Source organism: Crocodylus siamensis, chromosome 7, assembly GCF_052110815.1.
Source record: "Crocodylus siamensis isolate JL-2025a chromosome 7, ASM5211081v1, whole genome shotgun sequence".
Taxonomy (NCBI): Eukaryota; Metazoa; Chordata; order Crocodylia; family Crocodylidae; genus Crocodylus; species Crocodylus siamensis.
The window spans coordinates 40,564,541-40,583,701 of NC_143401.1; the positions used below are offsets into that span (position 1 = coordinate 40,564,541).

General features: G+C 41.1%; 1 protein-coding gene across 10 annotated transcripts in view; it reads right to left on the minus strand.

The window, feature by feature from the left end:
• The window catches only part of SHLD2 (shieldin complex subunit 2), a 99,420-nt gene that overhangs the window by 56,552 nt on the left and 23,707 nt on the right, over positions 1-19,161 (minus strand). For 9 of the 10 annotated variants that reach the window (XM_090057729.1, XM_090057730.1, XM_090057728.1 and 6 more), the window contains one exon: positions 266-1,968. In XM_090057729.1, the coding sequence (XP_089913855.1) occupies positions 266-1,805 (1,540 nt within the window). In that variant the 5' untranslated portion in view covers positions 1,806-1,968. The remainder of the gene's footprint in view (positions 1-265; positions 1,969-19,161) is intronic. The other variant, XM_090057724.1, reaches the window with a different exon arrangement.

Genomic DNA, 19,161 nt, shown 5'->3' on the forward strand with positions numbered 1-19,161 from the left:
TAATTTACTGCACGATTAACATGCTACTATAAAATGTAAAGTCTTTCAGAGCCCAAAGATTCTCTAAACATTGTACCCAAAGATTCTCCAAACACTGTACAGTAATTTTTTAATGGTCTCCCTAAAAGTCAAATTTTGTTGTTGTTGAAGGGGCTAGATAGTTGAGATGATTTTGAGCGACTTAACTGTGACATATTCAAATCACTACACATAAATAAGAGATGAAGAGATTAATTTAAAAAAGAAAACAAAAGGGAGTTCTTACCTGTGAGTAGTACAATATCACCAGGGAACACTGTGAGTGACCAAAATGCAGCAGCTCGCCACAGCACAATTTTTCTTTCTACTTCTGACTGGTCGATAACAACAATAGTTGCTATGGGAATTTTAGAGGAAGATTTTGATCTTGACTTAATTAGAATTTCTTTGACATGACACGGATGTATTACTACGACCAAAACAACGTATTTCTGACTTTTGCAACAGCAGTTTTTAAGTAATAATGGAGTGTTCTGGAGTTTCCCAAATTCTAATACTTTCTCTCGATCTGCTATTATTCCAGGACTAGCTGAAGAACAAGACAATTTAGCTCTCTTTGAGTTTTCGGTTTTAGGTACCGAATTAATAATACTTGGAGTATCTTCAAATGTTCGGGCTCTTTTAGAAGAGAATTTATGAGAATAATTTACTTGGGAGCACAGAAGTCCTGTGCTCAGTGGTTCAATATGGATCTCATTCAGAAGCTGTTCAGAAACATTAAAGAGCTGCAGGGACCTTTTTGTATTTTCACAAGAATCTGGGTTTTTTGTAGACTCAAAGCAGCTAGTTTTTCTGGCACCTTCAGAACTGAAAAGTCCACGAGACTTGGAAGACTCTTGTCTGTATTCAGTTTCAGTCACACTAATGCATTTTCCAGCATTATGGTTCAATTTAAAGGTTTGACTTAAAGCTGCTTTTCTTTCAACACACATTGTTCCTGTTTCTAATCCACTTAGTTGTGCAGCTTGTTTTTTAAATGTTTTTTGTGCAAAAATGGCAACTTGACTTGAAGTCATTATACTAAGAAATTCAGTGTCTGTTGATACTGCAAGGTTGAAACAATCATTCTTAATTATTTTTGGTTTTGACTCTTCTAATTTCATGGGAAAACACATCTCCAGATACTGACTCAGATGTTCATGATTAACACTATTCAATTCTGATGTAACATCTTTTTGTCCCACAGATTTTAGATGTATGCTAATCTGTTTGGCACTGGAAAACAAATCAGAAATATCACAGCAGTTGTCTTTCATATGTCTGGTATCACTTTCAGTAGAGTTTGAAAAACAGTCCTTTGATTGTTTTCTATGGCGTTTTTCTGTTTTTGTAAATATCTGAGGAGGCTGTTGATATGCAACTTGATTTTTGTATGTTTCTCTATCTTTAGATTTTTGATAATCAGAGTAAGTTAGATCACCAGTTCTGGTAGGTGCATTGTCAAGAATGTCCATGCTTCCTATTACTGAAACACAAGATGTCATACAGTCTTCTGCAACCTCAAATCTCCTCTGTCCAGAGTTCAAAGAAAACTGATTTTTGATATGATGAGTCAGGTCCACAGAGTTTGTTGCTTGAAGTTCTACATGGCCAGTTTCTTTTACTTTCTCAGAGGAAAAGCTTAAGGCATGCCCACAATAGGAAAGATGTAGTTCTTTCCATGGTTCAGCAGCAGCTATTGAAGAACACTTTTTCTCATACACCTCCAATTGAGTTGGAATGATGGGTGCTCCAAAGAAAACATGGATTTGTCGTCTTCCAGACATATTCAATTACTGCATAGGTTTGATTTTTGAGAACACGTAATTTAGTGCAATAACTGCAGTACTTCATATATTCACATAAAATGCCAAAAAACTGTTGTATCTTCCAACTAGTCACGTATTTCCAAATAATTAAACCGGAAACAGTAGTATTTAATAAAATGCCCTAAAAACAACATATATAACCAGTTTACATTTTTTGACAATCCATACAATTAAATATTTCTAGTACAGAAAAATGTGAATGAGTTATTTTTCCCAACAGTTCTATTTATAAAAATAATAATTTAAAAATCAGGGTGTCATTGTCCTTATGTAACAGATGTAACTTTGTGTACATAGGAATGAAATCTGAGCATTCCTGAACAAAATTTCCAGGAAGCTAAACTTTTTTCATTTCTATAAAGACTCAATACCATTATTTGATGCTTAAAAAATGTAACATGAATTAATTTTTTAGATAATATATATAATTCAGATATATTTACAAGGCAAATGACTATATCCAAAATTTCTTACAACCTAATTCACATTTCATGTCATACCACAGAAGATGATCTCAAAGAGATGCTATGTATTTAAAAAACGTTAAAACCAGTCTAAAAATTACTAATGCAAATCCTTTTTAAAAATACATATTTAAAGCTACAAATAAGTGCAGTAAAATAAAGTCACATTGGGAAGATGACTATTTTAATACAGCAGCTCTTTAAAAGTTGTGTTGTTACTGAATTCCTAAGTTAGTCTTTCAATAACCTCTAAAATATCACAGTGAAACTTAAGAAAAATGCTTCAATAGTAGCTTTAATTCATATACGTAAAGACAGAATTGTCCAGCCTCTCTTGCATATTAAGACAAGTCCAGCTAGGGAAATATGAAACAAAGGATTTATTTTTTTCATTTCTACTACAACATTCTTCAAAACTGGATTATGTATCAAGAATAATTTAGCCTTACTGCTATCCAAATGCAACTCTCTAAATGTAGGAGTTCAAAATGCAGATACATCTGGTTATATATATATATATATATATCTATCTATCTATCTATCTATCTATCTATCTCAATGTTTTGGGGGCTGCTGGAATCTGGTCATGGTGGCAAGCATAACAATCACAGAAAGGAACTTAAAAATTTGGTCCACTACAAAAGAAAAACCAGGATATTATAATAAACACTGCAATGAAAAAAAACAAACATATTTTTCTTTCATTTTTTATTTTCACAATAGACCATTAGGGGTCACTAAACTCTATGACACAGATACACCTTCGTATTCTTAGAGTTCATAGAAGGTAATATAGACCTCATGAAATGTGATCCTATATAAAACTTAGGCATATTATGGAAGTAGCTATAAAACAGTGATTATTTCATGAAAACTGCATTATAGAGTATATGGATATGCAGCTTTAATTCTGACTTTCAGTAACTTGATTGTGTAAGTTCAAAATCTTAAAAAATGTTCTTTTAAAAGAGTTTTGAATGCAATATCCTAATTTCTGGGATGCTATATACCTGCATTTCTGCAAATCAGAATCGAATTCTTAAACCTTTAAGATTTGAAACAGCATGTACACACTTTAAGTCCTGTAGACTTCAAGGAAGAGGAGAAAGAACAAAAGGGAAGGTAATAAATTGCAGGTCTTAATAGAAATAAATGAACAAGTTACCAGGAAGCCAGCAAACAGGGACTGCCAACAGGGGAAGCAGTTTGCAGGCAGTGCGCAGGGCTATGCATGGGTACGATTGGTGCACAAGGTAAGTCAGAGCGGAAGAGGAGGAGCCTTCAATCTTCAACCATAGAAAGGACACAACACACAGCCAGGGACCCAGCCCTGGTGATGCTTCCCACCCAAGGCTCCTGAGGCTTCCACCCAGGCGGAGCCCTCAGGAGGATTGGCGGCACCCTGGCCCCTGGCCCGGGGAAGGCAGGGGGAGCTGGAGTTCCCTCACCTGTCCCATGTTTGCCCAGCCTGAGACCTTGAAGAGCCAGGTGAGGAACTCAAGGCAGAGGTTAGCAGGCTGTGGGGGATCAGGGCTGCAGAGGATGAGATTGACGGGTAATTTCCATTCTCTTCAGAATCAGACACCTAGTGGAGAGGCAACACAGGAGAGACCTGATGCAGATGAATGGAAGAAGGTCGCCTCCAAGGCCAATCATCATACAGCTAAGATAACTTCTCCAGTGCAGCTGGGGAACAGATATTAGGCCCTGGCAGCACTGGAGAAGAATGCAGCAGGGGAAGCCGCATCCATAACAACCACCATGCAGGCTGAGGGACAACTAGGCCGCCGGAGAAAGAGACACCGAGTCATTGCGGTGGAATGGAGGGACCAATCTGTTGCTCAGATCCCATGGCGCAGGAGGTATGCTGCCTGGCTGAAGCCTGGATCCAGGACATCACTGCAAGGACTCCCGGCCACATCATTTGTGCCCACATGGATGAGGACCATGGGATAGTAGTCGGAGGGCCAGATGAGGTCCTCATCCACGTGGGCACAAATGATGTGGCCAGGGGTAGTCCAGACTGTATCATAAATGACTGCAGGGCTCTGGGGTCCAGGCTTTGGAAGTCAGGGACACAGGTGGTCTTCTCGTCAATCCGGTCAGCGGTCGCCATCAGCATCAAGACACCTACATCAGAAAAGTCAACCTGCGGCTCCAGAGTTCATGCCATCGTGCGGGTTTTGGCTTCTTTGACCATGATTCGCACTTCCATGAAAGAGGCATCCTGGGACGTGATGGTCTTCATCTCTCTTCGAAAGGTAAGAGTCTGTTCTCTTACAAGTTGGCTGATCTCCTACGTAGGGTTTTAAATTAGGTTCGTTGGGGATGGGGATGCAGAGGACAAAGAGATCCTAGGATCAGTGAGCCATGAACCATGCACTGGATTCAGCCCAGGTAAGTACTAAGGGGCCTGATAGGCATCAGGACAGAGGGGTATCAAAGGCACCCATTGTGGGCCTTAAATGTCTCTACACTAATGTTAGGAGAATGGGGAACAAGCAGGAGGAACTTGCACTCCTGCTTGCAAGCAATAACTTCAACCTGGTTGAGCTAACTGAAACCTGGTGGGACCCTACTCATGATTGGGCAGTAAGCATTGAGGATTATAGGTTGTACAGACAGGATAGAGTGCAGAAAAAAGGAGAGGGTGTTGCTCTTTATGTTAAGGAGCAATACACATCTATAATCAAGATGGGATCAGAGGAGGGGCAAATTGAGGTACTGGGTTAGAATATAAGGGGGTTGGGGGGAAAGGGACTTGGTAGTGGGAGTCTATTACAGACTGCCACACCAGGAGGATAAGCTAGACCCAGAATTCTCAAGGCAGCTCTCAGAGGCTGTACAGTCAAGGGACATGGTTGTCATGGGTTGACTTAAGCTACCCTGACATCTGGTGGGAGCAGTCAGCCAGATCTAAAACTGCTCACATAGGTTCTTAACCTGTATACAGGATCTTCAGTTAACACGGTAGATATACGGCCCCACTAGGGGAAATGCTTTGCTGGACTTGGTGCTAGCTAAAGGAGATGACCTGGTGGGGGATCTGCAGGTACAAGGTAACCTAGGGGATAGTGACCATCGACTAACTGAATTCACTACCCAGCATAGGGTGGGAAAAATAAATCAGCAGGGCATAAGTGCTAGACCTCAGAAAGGCTAACTTCGTTGTGCTCAGGAGATTAGTTAGTGAGGCACTGAAGATCAAGAGCATTGGTGAAATGAGAGTCCAGGAAGGGTGGTTGTTCCTCAAGGGAGCTATCATATGGGAGCAGAAGGAGACAATCCCACTGTGCACAAAAGGGGGCAAAGGGGCCAGGAAACCCTCTTGGATGAACAGGGAAATCCAGGAAAGCTTAGGTGCAAAGAAGGAGGCATACAGGCTGTGGAAGCAGGGGGTAGCTACCAAGGAGTATACCTCCTTGGCTTGCACTTGCAGGGAGTCAGTTAGGAAGGCCAAAGCAGCAATGGAACTCAGGCTGGCGACAAAAGACAACAAGAAGTCCTTTTTCAGGTAGGGAGCAAAAAGAAGGCACAGGGTAACATAGGACCCCTACAAGACAAGCTAGGGCAACTGGTGACAGATAGGAGGGACAAGGCTGAACTCTTCAATGAGTTTTTTGCCTCTGTATTCCTGAACACCGATCAAGACAACTCTCCCAACTGCATTATAGATAGGCACAGGAGGAACACCAGCAAACCAACAGTCAGCATCGACCCAGTAAAGGGACATTTGGAGGGGCTAAATGTATTTAAGTCAGCAGGCCCAGATGATCTTCATCCAAGGGTATGGAGGGAACTGGCTTGTGTCATAGCAGAGCCACTTGCATGGCTATTTGAGCACTCAGAGGACTGGAAAAGGGCCAACGTGGGCCCTATTTTCAAGAAGGGGAGGCAGGAGGATCCGGGAAATTATAGGGTGGTTAGTCTCACTTCTATCCTTGGGAAAACCTTTAAAAAAAATTATCAAGGATCACATTGTGGGAGCCCAGCAGGAAAAATAATGCTGAAAGGCAACCAGCATGGGTTCACAGCAGGTAGATCCTGCCTGACTAACCCTGTTTCTTTTTATGACCAGGTCACAAAATACTTAGATGCAAGAGTTGAGGTAGATGTCAACTACTTGGGTTTTAAGAAGGCCTTTGATATGGTATCTCATCCTATTCTCATAAACAAACTGAGCTGCTGTGACATAGATGATTACATGATCAGGTGGGTGGCAAACTGGCTTAAGGTTTGCACCCAGAGAGTGGTGGTGGATGGGTTGGTATCGACCTAGAAAGATGAGCAGTGGGGTCCCCCAAGCCTTGGTCCTTGGACCTGTGCTATTCAATGTCTTGGATGAGAGCGTGAAAAGCACTCTGTCCAAATTCGCAGATGACATGGAATTATGGGGTAAAGTTAACACACTAGTGGGAAGGAATCAAATCCAGGCAGACGGACAGATTGGAAAAAAGTGGGCAGAAAAGAATAGGATGAAGTTCAACAAAGACAAGTGCAAAGTGCTGCATCTAGGGAGAAGCAATCACCAACACACCTATAGGCTAGGGGATGACCTTCTCAACAGCACAGTGGCAGAAAGGGACCATGGAGTCATAGTTGACTCCAAGATGAATATGAGCTGTCAACGTGCTGAAGTATCAGTAAAGCTAATCGCACTCTATCATGCATTAGCAGGTACATCATGAACAGGTCCAGGGAGATGATACTTCCCATGTGGCATTGTCAGACCACTGTTGAAGTACTGTGTCCGGTTCTGGGCTCCACACTTCAAGAGGATCCAGAGGAGGGCCACTTGTGTGGTTAGGAGCCTGCAGGTAAGGCCCTATGAGGAGAGACTGAGGGACCTGGATCTCTTCAGCCTCCACGAGAGAAGGCTGAGAGGGGATTTTGTGGCTGTTTACAAATTCATCGGCGGGGCAGGGGGGCGGAGGCAGCAAGAAATTGGAGATGCTCCGTTTACCAGGGCACCCCTTGGAATAACCAGGAACAGCAGCCACAAACTGACAGAGAGCAGATTTCGGTTGGACATCAGGAACAACTTCCTCACAGTAAGGGTTGCCAGAATCTGGAATGGGTTTCCAAGGGAGGTGGTGCTCTCCCCCACCTTGGGGGTCTTTAGGAGGAGACTGGACAAGCAGCTGGCTGGGGTCATGTGACCCCAGCACTCTTTTCTGCCCAGGGCAGGGGGTCGGACTCGATGATCTATTGAAGTCCCTTCCAACCCTAACAACTATGAAACTATGAAAGAAATTACTGCCAGATAAACAAGGATGTAAGTTTACGGTGCATCAGCTACTCCGTGGTACCTGCACATATATATAGTATACTCTTTGCATTAAATGAAGGGCTCACACCCTTCCAGTGAAAATGGGATGTTTTCTTGCACTTAAGGCAAGGTAAGAATGGGCACACAGGTAATTACAGGTTTCCCACGCTTTATGCTGTACATGCATTCCTGCAAAATCATGCATAACTTGAATTTACATAAAAGGAACCCACTTTACAATGTAACAAATAGGGATACGTTCCAAGACCTGGACTGTACTGACCCTCAGACCTATTTCTACCATTTTTACAAGACAATTTTGATACTCACCAACAGCAGACAGTACACAAGCACAGGGCATTATCATAATGGGGATGGCAACTACAGAAACACATCTCAGACAATGAGGGAGGAGCACAAATCCACACAGGAGACTATATTTTGGTGGATGTCACTCCCACAGTGCACTGCACAAAGCAACTAACTAACTGTGGGCTTCCACCACACCAATAGCATAAGAGTGAATTTACCTCGCATATAACTAATTTTTTAGTTTAAAAAGGGTCATTGCATAAAAGCGAATTTGTACATACAGTGAGGAAAACCTGTACTGCAGAATAGCTGATGTGTTACTTGCTTATTTGATATAACTGCTTGTGCGGGGAGAAGCAGCAAATACTCTTTAGAAATCCAAAAGAATTGAGGTGGGACTTTTATTTAGCGTAACTTATAAAAATTGTAACCGTCTGGCAAAGAAATCCTACTGGTTTAACAGGCTTGTATGTCTGCCCAATTCAGATTTAAACTGGTTTAAGTGGTATGCATGCTCATATCATTGTTGGTCTAATAAAAGATATCACATCTACCCAAAGAACCTTGTCTACTTATATCGTAAGAGCACATACACATACATGCTGCAAGTAATGATTTGGCAACTGTCAGTCCTTCTGGATCATGGCATATGCACAAGAGGTCACCCAGACCTTTGACACATGCCTAGGCTGCCCAGACATTCCACCCCCCCCATTTAGCCCAGAGACAAATCCAAAGGCCAGACTAAGTCCAAACGTTTGATGCCTCCGTGGCTGTAGTTGTATAAGCATCAGGGAATCAAACTCAGATCTCCTGTATGGCAGACAAAGATTTTACCACCGAACCACAGGGAACTACACTGCAAGTAATGACCAATTATATGATGAAATTTATCTTAGTGGATTTTCTCCATACACAAATGCTTTCACAGCCATTTTAATGTTGTATTTTTCTGCAGATAATTGTGGGTGGCTGAGATTTTTTTTTAATTAAACCATTACCTCATGATTTAATAGCACTTACATACTTTATCATTATATAGATCATATACATACACAAGGTATGAAATGTTTCAAATGTCTGGCAGCTTCAAATAAATAAGTGTGTTGGCAGATTTTATTACTGTACATGTCTGGAGATACCTCATGAAACCCTGTGAAATGCCTTACTCGAAGTGGATTAATGGAAGTTCCAATATGAAGAAGTTCTGCCAACTTTTTTGAGAAGATTTTTTTATCTTATGAATCATTTATTTTGAAAGATTATCTGATGCATTAAAATATATTCAAAGTAAGTTAGGCTGCACAGAACATATACAACGAACATATAGCATTGCTCAACCGACATGGTAATTTTAAAATGACAAAGAATAACTATTAAGTGTTAGCAGATCTTCATTTACGCAATATTTTATCAGTACCTTAATTGTCTATATAGTCTCCCCTCATTTTTTTCTCTATCAATTCTGCAATTGAGAAAAATGCCTGCATGTAAATTCGGGTACTAACAGCATAACTTTTGACTCTCTCTCAAACGAGATCAACACTTTTTCTGTTCTATATAAAATTGGTATCCCCATACTTTTTCTATCATAAATAAATTACACAAACACAAAATCATGAGGCTAATTCTAGAAATTCAGGCTTTCTATATAGCCTGAACATTTTCATAAGTCGTTTGACCATTAAATAGCACTTAAATCACATTCCTTCCAAGCAATTTTTGTTAAGGTCTTTGAACCTAAGTAACATTATCAGCCTTTGTCTTGTGCTCAGTTCACCAAGTGACCCACTACAGAGCAGCCTACTTTGGTGATTCCAAAGGGATTTATTATGGTAAAGGCACTACACAGCAACATCACAAATTACTTCACAATCAGTAAAAGTTTTAAAACACATGAAATACATTTAACATTTCAATGAAGCCCGGCAGGCTATCTTTAAGATTCAATGTGGCAATGGCCCTTTAAAACAATACTCTTTAGGAGGTAGTTCTACATCTTATTAAAATTTCTGTAACGGAACACTCACTTTGATTTTTGTGTTAAAAAATTCCAAGAAATGAAGTTTGAAAAAAAGCAATAATCATGATTTTGACTCTATTGCAGTCCTTTAAAAAACAAGTTATAAATTACCAGTTTGTATATAAACTGTTCACCTATCACTACCAGAAATTTAAAGCGTTACACAGTAGGTCTTTGCAAAAAACAGCTAGTATTCGCTTTGGATTCGGCTGATTTGGAGGACAATGATTTGATCTGGTGATTCGAATAACTGTCCTGAATCGATTCAGCCAAATCAGATTCAGAGATTCAGCCACAGCTGAATCAGCCATATCTCTGAAACGGCCCCATCCCCCACCTGCTCTCAATGGCTGCCCTGTCCGGCCCCAGATCTTTAAAAAAAAACCCTGTAGTCACTGGCTGCTGCCAGGCGGAGGAGCGATTCCTGCTTCCTCACGCAAAGTGGCGGGGCTCTGCCACAAGCCCCCTGACCTCCACCCGCTCTCCAGCCTCCACTCATGGCTGGCCTGCCTGCCCTAGCTCCCAGGCCTTAAAAAAAAAAGCCCAAAAGCCCAGACTCACCGGCTCCTGCCAGGCTGGGGCGGGGGGGAGCACGGATGGGCGGGGGGGGCAGGGAAGGGGCGATCCCCACTGCCCTGCACTGTGTGGGGGGACTCTGCCACAAGTCCCCAGAAGCCCTGGGGTTGCTGTATCAGGGCTTTTTTTTTCCTTTTTTCTTTTACGGGCTAGGAGCTGGGGCAGGCAGGGAAACCATGGGGGTGCTGAGAGAGCAGGCAGGGATCAGGGGGCTCGTGGCAGAGCCCTCCACGTGGTGTAGGGCAGCGGGTATCACCCCTCCACCTGGCAGCAGCTGGTGAGTGGGGGCTTTTTTTTGTTGTTGTTTAAAGAGCTGGGTGGTGGGGCTGGGCTGGGCAGGGCAGCAATGGGGTGGGGCTGGGAGAGTGGGCAGGGGGTGAGGGATGCTCAGGGGGGCTGGGGGAGCAGGCAGGGAATGGGCCTTGCAGGGGTCCTGCCACGGTCCCCACGTCCACCCCCTACCTACCAGCAGGGAGTCTGACTCCAGTTCCCTGCTGCAGTGAGCAGGGACTACCGGAATTGCTGAAGCTTTCTGAATTGATTCAGACCTTTTTACTGGTCTTCTGATTCAATTCAGATTCAGAGATTTGGCCACCAAATTGGGCCATATCTCCTCTGAAACGAATCAGCACCCGAAGCTTCACACAGCCCTATTACACAATACATCTTGATCATGTTCAGGTAGAGAAAGAGTTAACTACATTAATGATAATAACAGCTGAAGCTCTTAGAGATACTAGTTTAAACCTGAATGCACATATCCATTACTGCTGTTAATGATTATACCATTTCTTAATTTACAGAAGACTGCGCTATTCATAAAGACCAATAGAATCATAGCTTTTTATCTCTGAAGTGGTCAGAGTCTGATTGATGGGTCAATGATCTATTAAAATACAACTAACTCCATCAGCAAGTTTTGCACTTGAAATACAAGTGATTATTAATATTGCTATACCAAATCTGATAGAACACAGAGTATTTCCTCCATCCCATACAAGACAGAAGTCTTTATTTTAACTAAACTCTTTAAAAGCAACTTTGTCACTAACGCCTATAATACCTAGTCTAAGTATATCAAAATATTTGTACCAGTTTTAAGACCCTCATCTAACAATAAAAATTCTTCCAAAAATAAATAGTGATAAACAGATTCTACTAAATGATCTTACAAGTCAACATTAATGACTTTTAAATGTCTTTTCCCTAATACTGTTATCGTTAAACATAAACAGCAAGATATTTTAAAAGAGTTTAAGAGATTTGTGTCACTACCATTGAACATTACAGCTATAATAGGGATAGCAGAGGCATTAGTTTCCTACTTAGCAAAAATAAATTATGACAATCCCACCCCATATTATAGTTTCATTTTTTAACTATTACATAGAATGATGTCTTCAGAAACAACAGCATATCAGAAGAGATAGATAGGAAAATAGATTCATAAAGATAAACTGTTCTCTTTCAATAGAACTCAAAAAACCCCCATAATGTTTTTGGATTTCTATTTGGTGTAGTCTTATGGCAATGGTCTGATTTGAACCTGTCGCTTAGATTTAACAAAACGGCTAGTCTTGTTTTAGTTGAAAAGAGTTATGGAGACTAACTCCAGACAAAGATCTGACCCTGTCTGTCCTAAATATCAAGAAATTAGTAAGTGTTTCCCTTGAACTTTAAAGGATGGCAGTTCTATCATTTTATTGTATTTTTTTTCATATTTTTCTTGCCTTTAGTTTAAAACAATTTATTAACTTATTGAAAAACCAAACAAAAATTCCATTGGTCTTGCACTACAAAAAAGCTGAAGTCTGTTTATTAATCATCTCTTTTTAGTTTCCTTTCAGTTCAGTTAAAAAATAGGTATATAGCACCTGGTGAAAAAATCTGCTCTAAACAGTAAAAGAATAGAAATTAATCAGGTAATGTCACCTACAAGGAGAATTGGGGTAAAAATGGGAATGGGAATGTAGGAAATCACTTACGAATTTCCATCAGTGGATGCAGGGCTTAGATTGCATAGTTGTACAATAATACAGGCACCTCTTTCATGTTGCCTTTTTGTCCTTAGAATCTAAGCCCATGTTATTTTTAAAGTAAATTTCTAACTATTGTGACTATAAAGTAGCCTTGATAACATGAACTAACTGTAATCAACTCAGCCACCTCTCTCTGCATTTATGAACCTTGAAAAGATAAGTTCTAAAATGGATGACCTATCCCATTCATTTCAACAGATATAGAAATGCCCAGCAATATTTTAAATTGTTCAGAATTGTCAATGATGCTGTGGCAGAGCACCTTTGGTGCCTGCCACTTTAAGGGTCAGAGCATGCAACAGGGCAGCTGGCAGGTATGAGCTAGGTAACAAGCCAGTCATCACATGACTGCAGGAGGGCCCTGGGATAGGAGGGGGCTGAGCAGCCTCCTTTTTAAACCCAGGACCTCACAGCTAGGGCAGCAATCTGCTGCAAGCAGCCGGAAGACCACCACCCAGCTGAAACTGCTGCTCGGAGGTAAAGGCAGGAGCTATGGGGATGACAGGAGGCTCCTGTTTCTGGGGCATGCCTGAAAATTACACCCTGCTGGAGTAGGATGGTATGGTGGGTCCACCCATAGTGGGGTGGTCCTCATGAAACGCCATGCCAGTTTCTTCCCCAGTGCAAGGCAAGGTGCACCTTACAGCCCTAGCTCCTGCATCCCAGTGGGTAACCCAGAGTAGGGAAAGGCAGTGGGGCCAGGCATGTCTTCGGACACCTGAGCCCATAAGGTATAAGACCCGATACCCCAGTTAGGAGGGTGTGGAGTTGGCCCCAGGGAGGGAGCAAAAAAGTAGCCTCATAGCAAGGGGGCAGAGAAGTCAACTGAAGTTTAGGCCATGCACAGTAATGCCGCAAAGGCAGCCTGAAGGCCTGAGCAGTTCAGTGAAGAATAGGGTTGCAGGGGCTACCTGAAGGGCTGTGGACAGGCCAGCCCCATAAGTAGCTAGTTGAGTGAGCCCCAGTGAAGGGGTGTGTTTAGTGCCCCAGTGAGAGGGTGGTGGAGTAGTCCCAGTGAGGGGGAAGAGGAATTGTGACCCCCGTAAGTCCTCAGACATTTTGAGGCTGAGTTTTGGGTCAGATGATGAAGAAAGTGGAGAGTGTGGAAACAGTTGGTAGTTTGGGCCAGTGGAGCCTAGTATTTTGGATGCTATCTGCGAGGCATGGGACACGCTAAAAGGCAGGTCCGAGCTGTGTGTAACGCCCTAGGCATTGAGGCGTTAAATGGCAGCCTCCTGTATTTCACAATAAGTTTATTACACCAAGTCATGGCAGGAGAGATAGGGTAGACTGCCCTAAACAGAGGGGTGGGCTGGTATGGAGACCAGCCACGTGATGGCCCCATTGCAGATGCCATTAAAGCATGTAAAAGGAAAAGAAAGATCATATTCTGAGGTACAGTGAAACTCCATGTTGGCACCACATGAGAGGAAGCTTGGAAGTCCATTAACATTTTATCCCTCAAATCAATGAAAGGCCAAGCCCAAAAAAGATTCAATGGGACAACTGAGGTCTTCCATTGAGAAACTATATTCAAGGATCCAAATGAGGTATGAGTCTCACTGATGGGAACACAGGAATGAGGAGCCTCAGAGTATTTTGAAGATCTTCACAATATGTTGAGCAATGAGGGAAGAGATTTGAATAGCCTACCAAAACAACAGTGAACTGGGTGGATGAGAAGGTAGAGAACATTTTGCACTGTTTGCTGAAAAATTTGTGAGCTTGTAGTGCATATAAAATATCTGTATTAGAGGTGCACTGATACATCGGTCCATATCATATTGGTACTGATAAAAGGAAAATTGACATTATTGGCAATTGGCTTTTTTAGGTTGATGTAGCTGATACTGTCACCAGTAAATGTCTATATTGGGAAAGTGATTGATATCACTTTTCTGAAATAAAACTGACTTTGTTTCAAAATAATTACTCACAAAGCAAAATAACTGTTCTGAAACAAAGTCTACAGAAGCGGACACTTTCAGCTACAGCTTATTCTGCAACAGCTCTGCCAGTGAATTCCTCTGTGAAGATGAGACCGATTTCTATATTATCTTCTTTTAAAACACTTGTTATAGATTGGATAAAATTGGACCCATGTAAATTCTGTTTGAACTTTCCAGTGAAATTCAAATGCAGATTAAGAGTGAATCTGCAAGCCACTTATTTTTATATCAAATTATTTTTCCCTCCCACCTCCCGATGTATCTGTTTGGTATCTCATTCTTAATACTGGTGGACGAAAAGAACATTGGTGCTAACTTGATAACCCTTCCATATTATAAGCAGAAAAGTTCAAGAGTTTAAACCAGAACTCAGGGATCAAAGCTGAATTCACTTTGCAACACTTATTTCTTCTTTATAACACTTTCATATAGTGATTTAAATGCATTACATTACGGACTACACAAGTGCTAAAAATTAAACATATATTTATGAGTTTTCACAACTAGGAACACAGGAATGTAAGGGACCTCCTTGGTTATAAACAACCCCTTTACTTGAAGGGGTAAGGTTTCCAAAACTTTGTTCTGTTTGGATGCACTTTGTTACCTAAAGTGTGTTGGCTTAGTACGTCTATACTTTTCCCTGAAAACAAACATTTTTTTCATTTGAGTACTTTCAATTGCTGTAAATTATTATAGCAATATCAGTCATTTGTTTAAAATGATAATTTATAGGAAGAAGGTGTTTGAATATTCAGACAGAAAAATATTATTTCCATTCAGACAAATTAGATGCTTCCCACTGCTGTGAAAAAGTAGAGTAAAAGTAAGTTACTTTGCTTTTAGCTATGCAAAGCCTTTGCCAACTTCTGCAAAAGTCTCTTGCAAAACTTTCCCTTCTAAAAAATAAACACTATTTATTGATTTTTGTTTTGCAATACATATGCCACATAATTAAAAGGGACATGAACATACAGTTACTATTACAAAAAATAGAAATCCTAAGTCCTATATAAAAGGTAGGTAAAACACAAATAATATACAAAAAATGGATGGAACTCTTTGGTTGAGCTTTTGGTCTCAGGTACTCGAGACAAAAAAAGTACTAGTTTCTCCCAGCAAGTGCACTTCATTATAAAACTTCCAAAACGTCTTAAAAATGAGATCTATACATTCTGTCAACTTGGAATATTTCTCTCACAGCTGTTTTGGTAACTCATGGTCATGTCATTCTAAACTAATCCATTGCCTCATTATGGTTTTTCACAGAAAATATCCAGGGGGAAGGGGTGGGGGGAGTATCAAGTTTAGAATCAATGGATGACAGAATGTGTGAGTCCAATTTAATCTTATGATCTTACCACTGATTTTACAGACGCAACAGCTGCAGTAGCGTTTATTATCTTGTTATTAACCTGAAGTCATAAGTCTATTATCAGGCCAACTTCTAAATGTCTGTGATATCAAGAACTTTTCTCTTCTTTTTCTACATTATAAGATTTTGCACAACTGTTATTACCTCTTTAGTAAATATCCATAATTAATAACAATCCTGTGCATTTTTGTTTAGGTTCAATGTAACTTCTTGAATGAATTGGTATCAAAGACCTAATAATATTTTATTAACGAATCTACTGATATTTAAATAGGCACTCTCTATCCATAAGTCTCTTGTCCTTTGTCAGAGGCAGCCAAGACAAAATGGTACATGGCATGCCAGTGCAAGCTCAACCAAGTCTGCATGTCCAACTTGCCAGAGGGTCCGCCTGTCATACATTAGACTCCACAGCCACTCAAGAAGTGGTATCCAGTAACCTACCAACAGCGCAATCCCTATGTTCTCCTGAGTCTGAGGGCTGTCAACGATAAACAGAAGCAGCTGGTTTCACAGAGGATTGAATTTTCTTAGTTAATACTAAACCTCAGAAAGCGTGAAAGCCTCCTATCTTTGCTGCTGAAAAGAATTATGCTCAAGCGAGAATTTTAATAACATGCGAATACAGTGCTTGGTATCTGGATTTTTAGAGACTTCTATTCTTGTATGTGCATGAATTATTCCAGGAGAACATCCAGGGGCTTCTTTTGTGAAAACTGCAACATTTTCTTAAAGGTTATTCCCCATACATACTTCTGAATAGCAATCCATCCAGTCTACAAGAATACCTAAGATTCGCAGCGAAACAAAATCATTATCAGAACATTTTACAGTCTTTTACACTCTCCACAGCAATAAGAGTATTTGAAAAGTGCCTGGCAATGGTAGCTGTTCACATAAGGAAAAACTGTAACTGTCTATGCATATCTAAACAACTGGCAGTTTGGGACAGGGGCCCAGTAGGGTCCCAGCAGGAGCTCGTGGCATCACAAGGATGCATTCCAGTCCTGTACCAGGACTCCTAAAAATATGAGAAATCCTCCTCTCTGTGTCACAGAACATTACAGCTCAAAGGCAGTATGATTAATTCTCTCTCTCAGAAAACTTACCTGCCAAAGGATAGAGTAGCAGAGGACATGAGATCAAGCACGGTGATGTTGGCACATAACATACCTGGGGCAGCTGTGCCACATCAGTGTGAATATACGTGGTGCCTTCTGTCAAACTTGACAGTCCTTACAACTAAGGGCAAGGCTTTTGTACTCTTGGTTTGAGCAGCTCATGACCAGGGTCATGATTCTATAGAACTCACTTGATGGTTAGCTTTAGGAGTTCTCCTTTTCAACTTTGCCCACACTTATTTGGCCAGTAGCTATTTCCTGGTCTGCCCAAAAATAATATCCCAAAACTGCAGCTGGATATCGTACCCAGACCTAGAGTCATTCTACCTGTTGGTTTTGATTTTGGCTGGTTGAGCATTACTGATAGAAACTTTTCTAAGCACGATAAGCAATCCTCCTACAGAGTGAGAAGCCATTTATCAAGAAGACATATTTCCATGTGGAAATGGTTCTTCAAATGGATAGCTCAGCGTCATCTAGACCAGTGATGCCCAACTCATCTGGCCTCGCAGGTTGAATGAATGATGCAGGGCCAGTCTATGGCCTGGCACACAGGTTCAGTCCATGGCTAGAACTGGTTCCATGGGGTTGGTCCATGAACTAGTCAACCACTTCTGCATTAGTGGCTGTTTTTGTGCCATTCCATAAAAGCGGATCCCAGGACTGCTGTCCTACTTGCACCCCTTCTTCCCCGCCTCCACCCCAGTTACAGTACTGGAACTTCTCACAGGCCTGAAAGTTGATGGAAGCAGAAATGCAATTAGTGACTGCCAAACAGTGAGATTGGTGGTGTTCACCTTTTCCTCAGAGTTTTAATATTTAACAGCTGTTGTTCAAGAGATGGAAAATCTGGGGCTCTATGCCTTTTCTCACTCTGAGGTGACTCGAACCCAGATTTCCCACTTTTCCAGATGTTGCCTAAGTCATCAAGAAATGAGAGAATCTTCCACCCTTCCTGTTGAAGCTGGCCTTTTGTTGCAGTCAAGAGTGAAAGGCTCATGGGGTGAGAAGGAGAGTCAATATCAATGAAGCTGCAACAATTATGCGCCTTGGAAAATTTTAGGGAGAAAAGACTAGTATATGCAAGACCTATACAGAAAAAAATTACTGTTCCTTACTCTGGCTGGCAGCATGGTTAAGTTATTTATGAAGGAGCATCTATTCATGGATTCCTAGGAGCTCCTTTAATTAATTTTTTCAATGTTTCTGCATATGGTCATTGCATATAGTTTTACAGCTTCAGAGGTAGTCCTAAAACCACTTTTGTCAGATTTTTAGCTGACAGCAAATGAAGAAGCATATGAAACATGTTTCATACTTGTATGTTTCTTAATTTTTAAAAATAGAGCTTAAAAAAAACAACAATTAGAAGCTCAAAATACTTTGTAATCCATTCTCATGGTGGTATCAGCACAGTTGTGGAAAAAAACTCTCAGGACTTTCAGCTCCAAAATGGCACCTAACCTAGCTATGAGGCTTGGATTTAGGAGTTTTTAAAGTATGTCACTTACTGTGTTTTTCTTTTTAACCTGTGATTTATCTGAAAGTAGATACTCACTTGTATATAAATCTTGTTAGCCTAGTTATACCTAGCAAGATTGTTTTTCAAATATGTTAAAAAACAGGGCAGGTCATTTCCAGGGCTCCAGATATCAGGGATAATGTAAAGGGCATTTATACGTGTACTCCAGGATTGGGGAGGGTGGGGGAGAAGGGGTCGCTTTTAAATAGAGCGGCTCTGAGAGCCAGTCTAATTAAAGCGCCGGGAACATCTCATGTATCAGCATCCCCTAACTTAAAAATGGCGGTGGAGGTACTTTAAGGCTCACTGAACAAGCTGGAAACTGCTGGAACATGCATTACAGTGGACTGGAGCACCCTCGTTGCTCGTGTATAGGTGCCCCAAAAGAAGTTATCTACTTTGTTAATAGATAGGGAAGAGAGACATAGAGAAATACAAAATAAGCCTATGCAGTGCCCCTTGTTCAAGAACGCTTTAAAAAATAATCTGAAGACTTTGTAGCACAGTTAAGCAACAGGGTAAAAAGTATTTTTTTTCCAGTAAAGGCACTATATATAAGTACATCACTATGACACTGCATCACCACAGTGTAGGAAACTGCTTGTATTCATTTTAACCACTTTCAAAGAGGAGGCAAACTGCTATCTGGGAGTTTACAGCAACA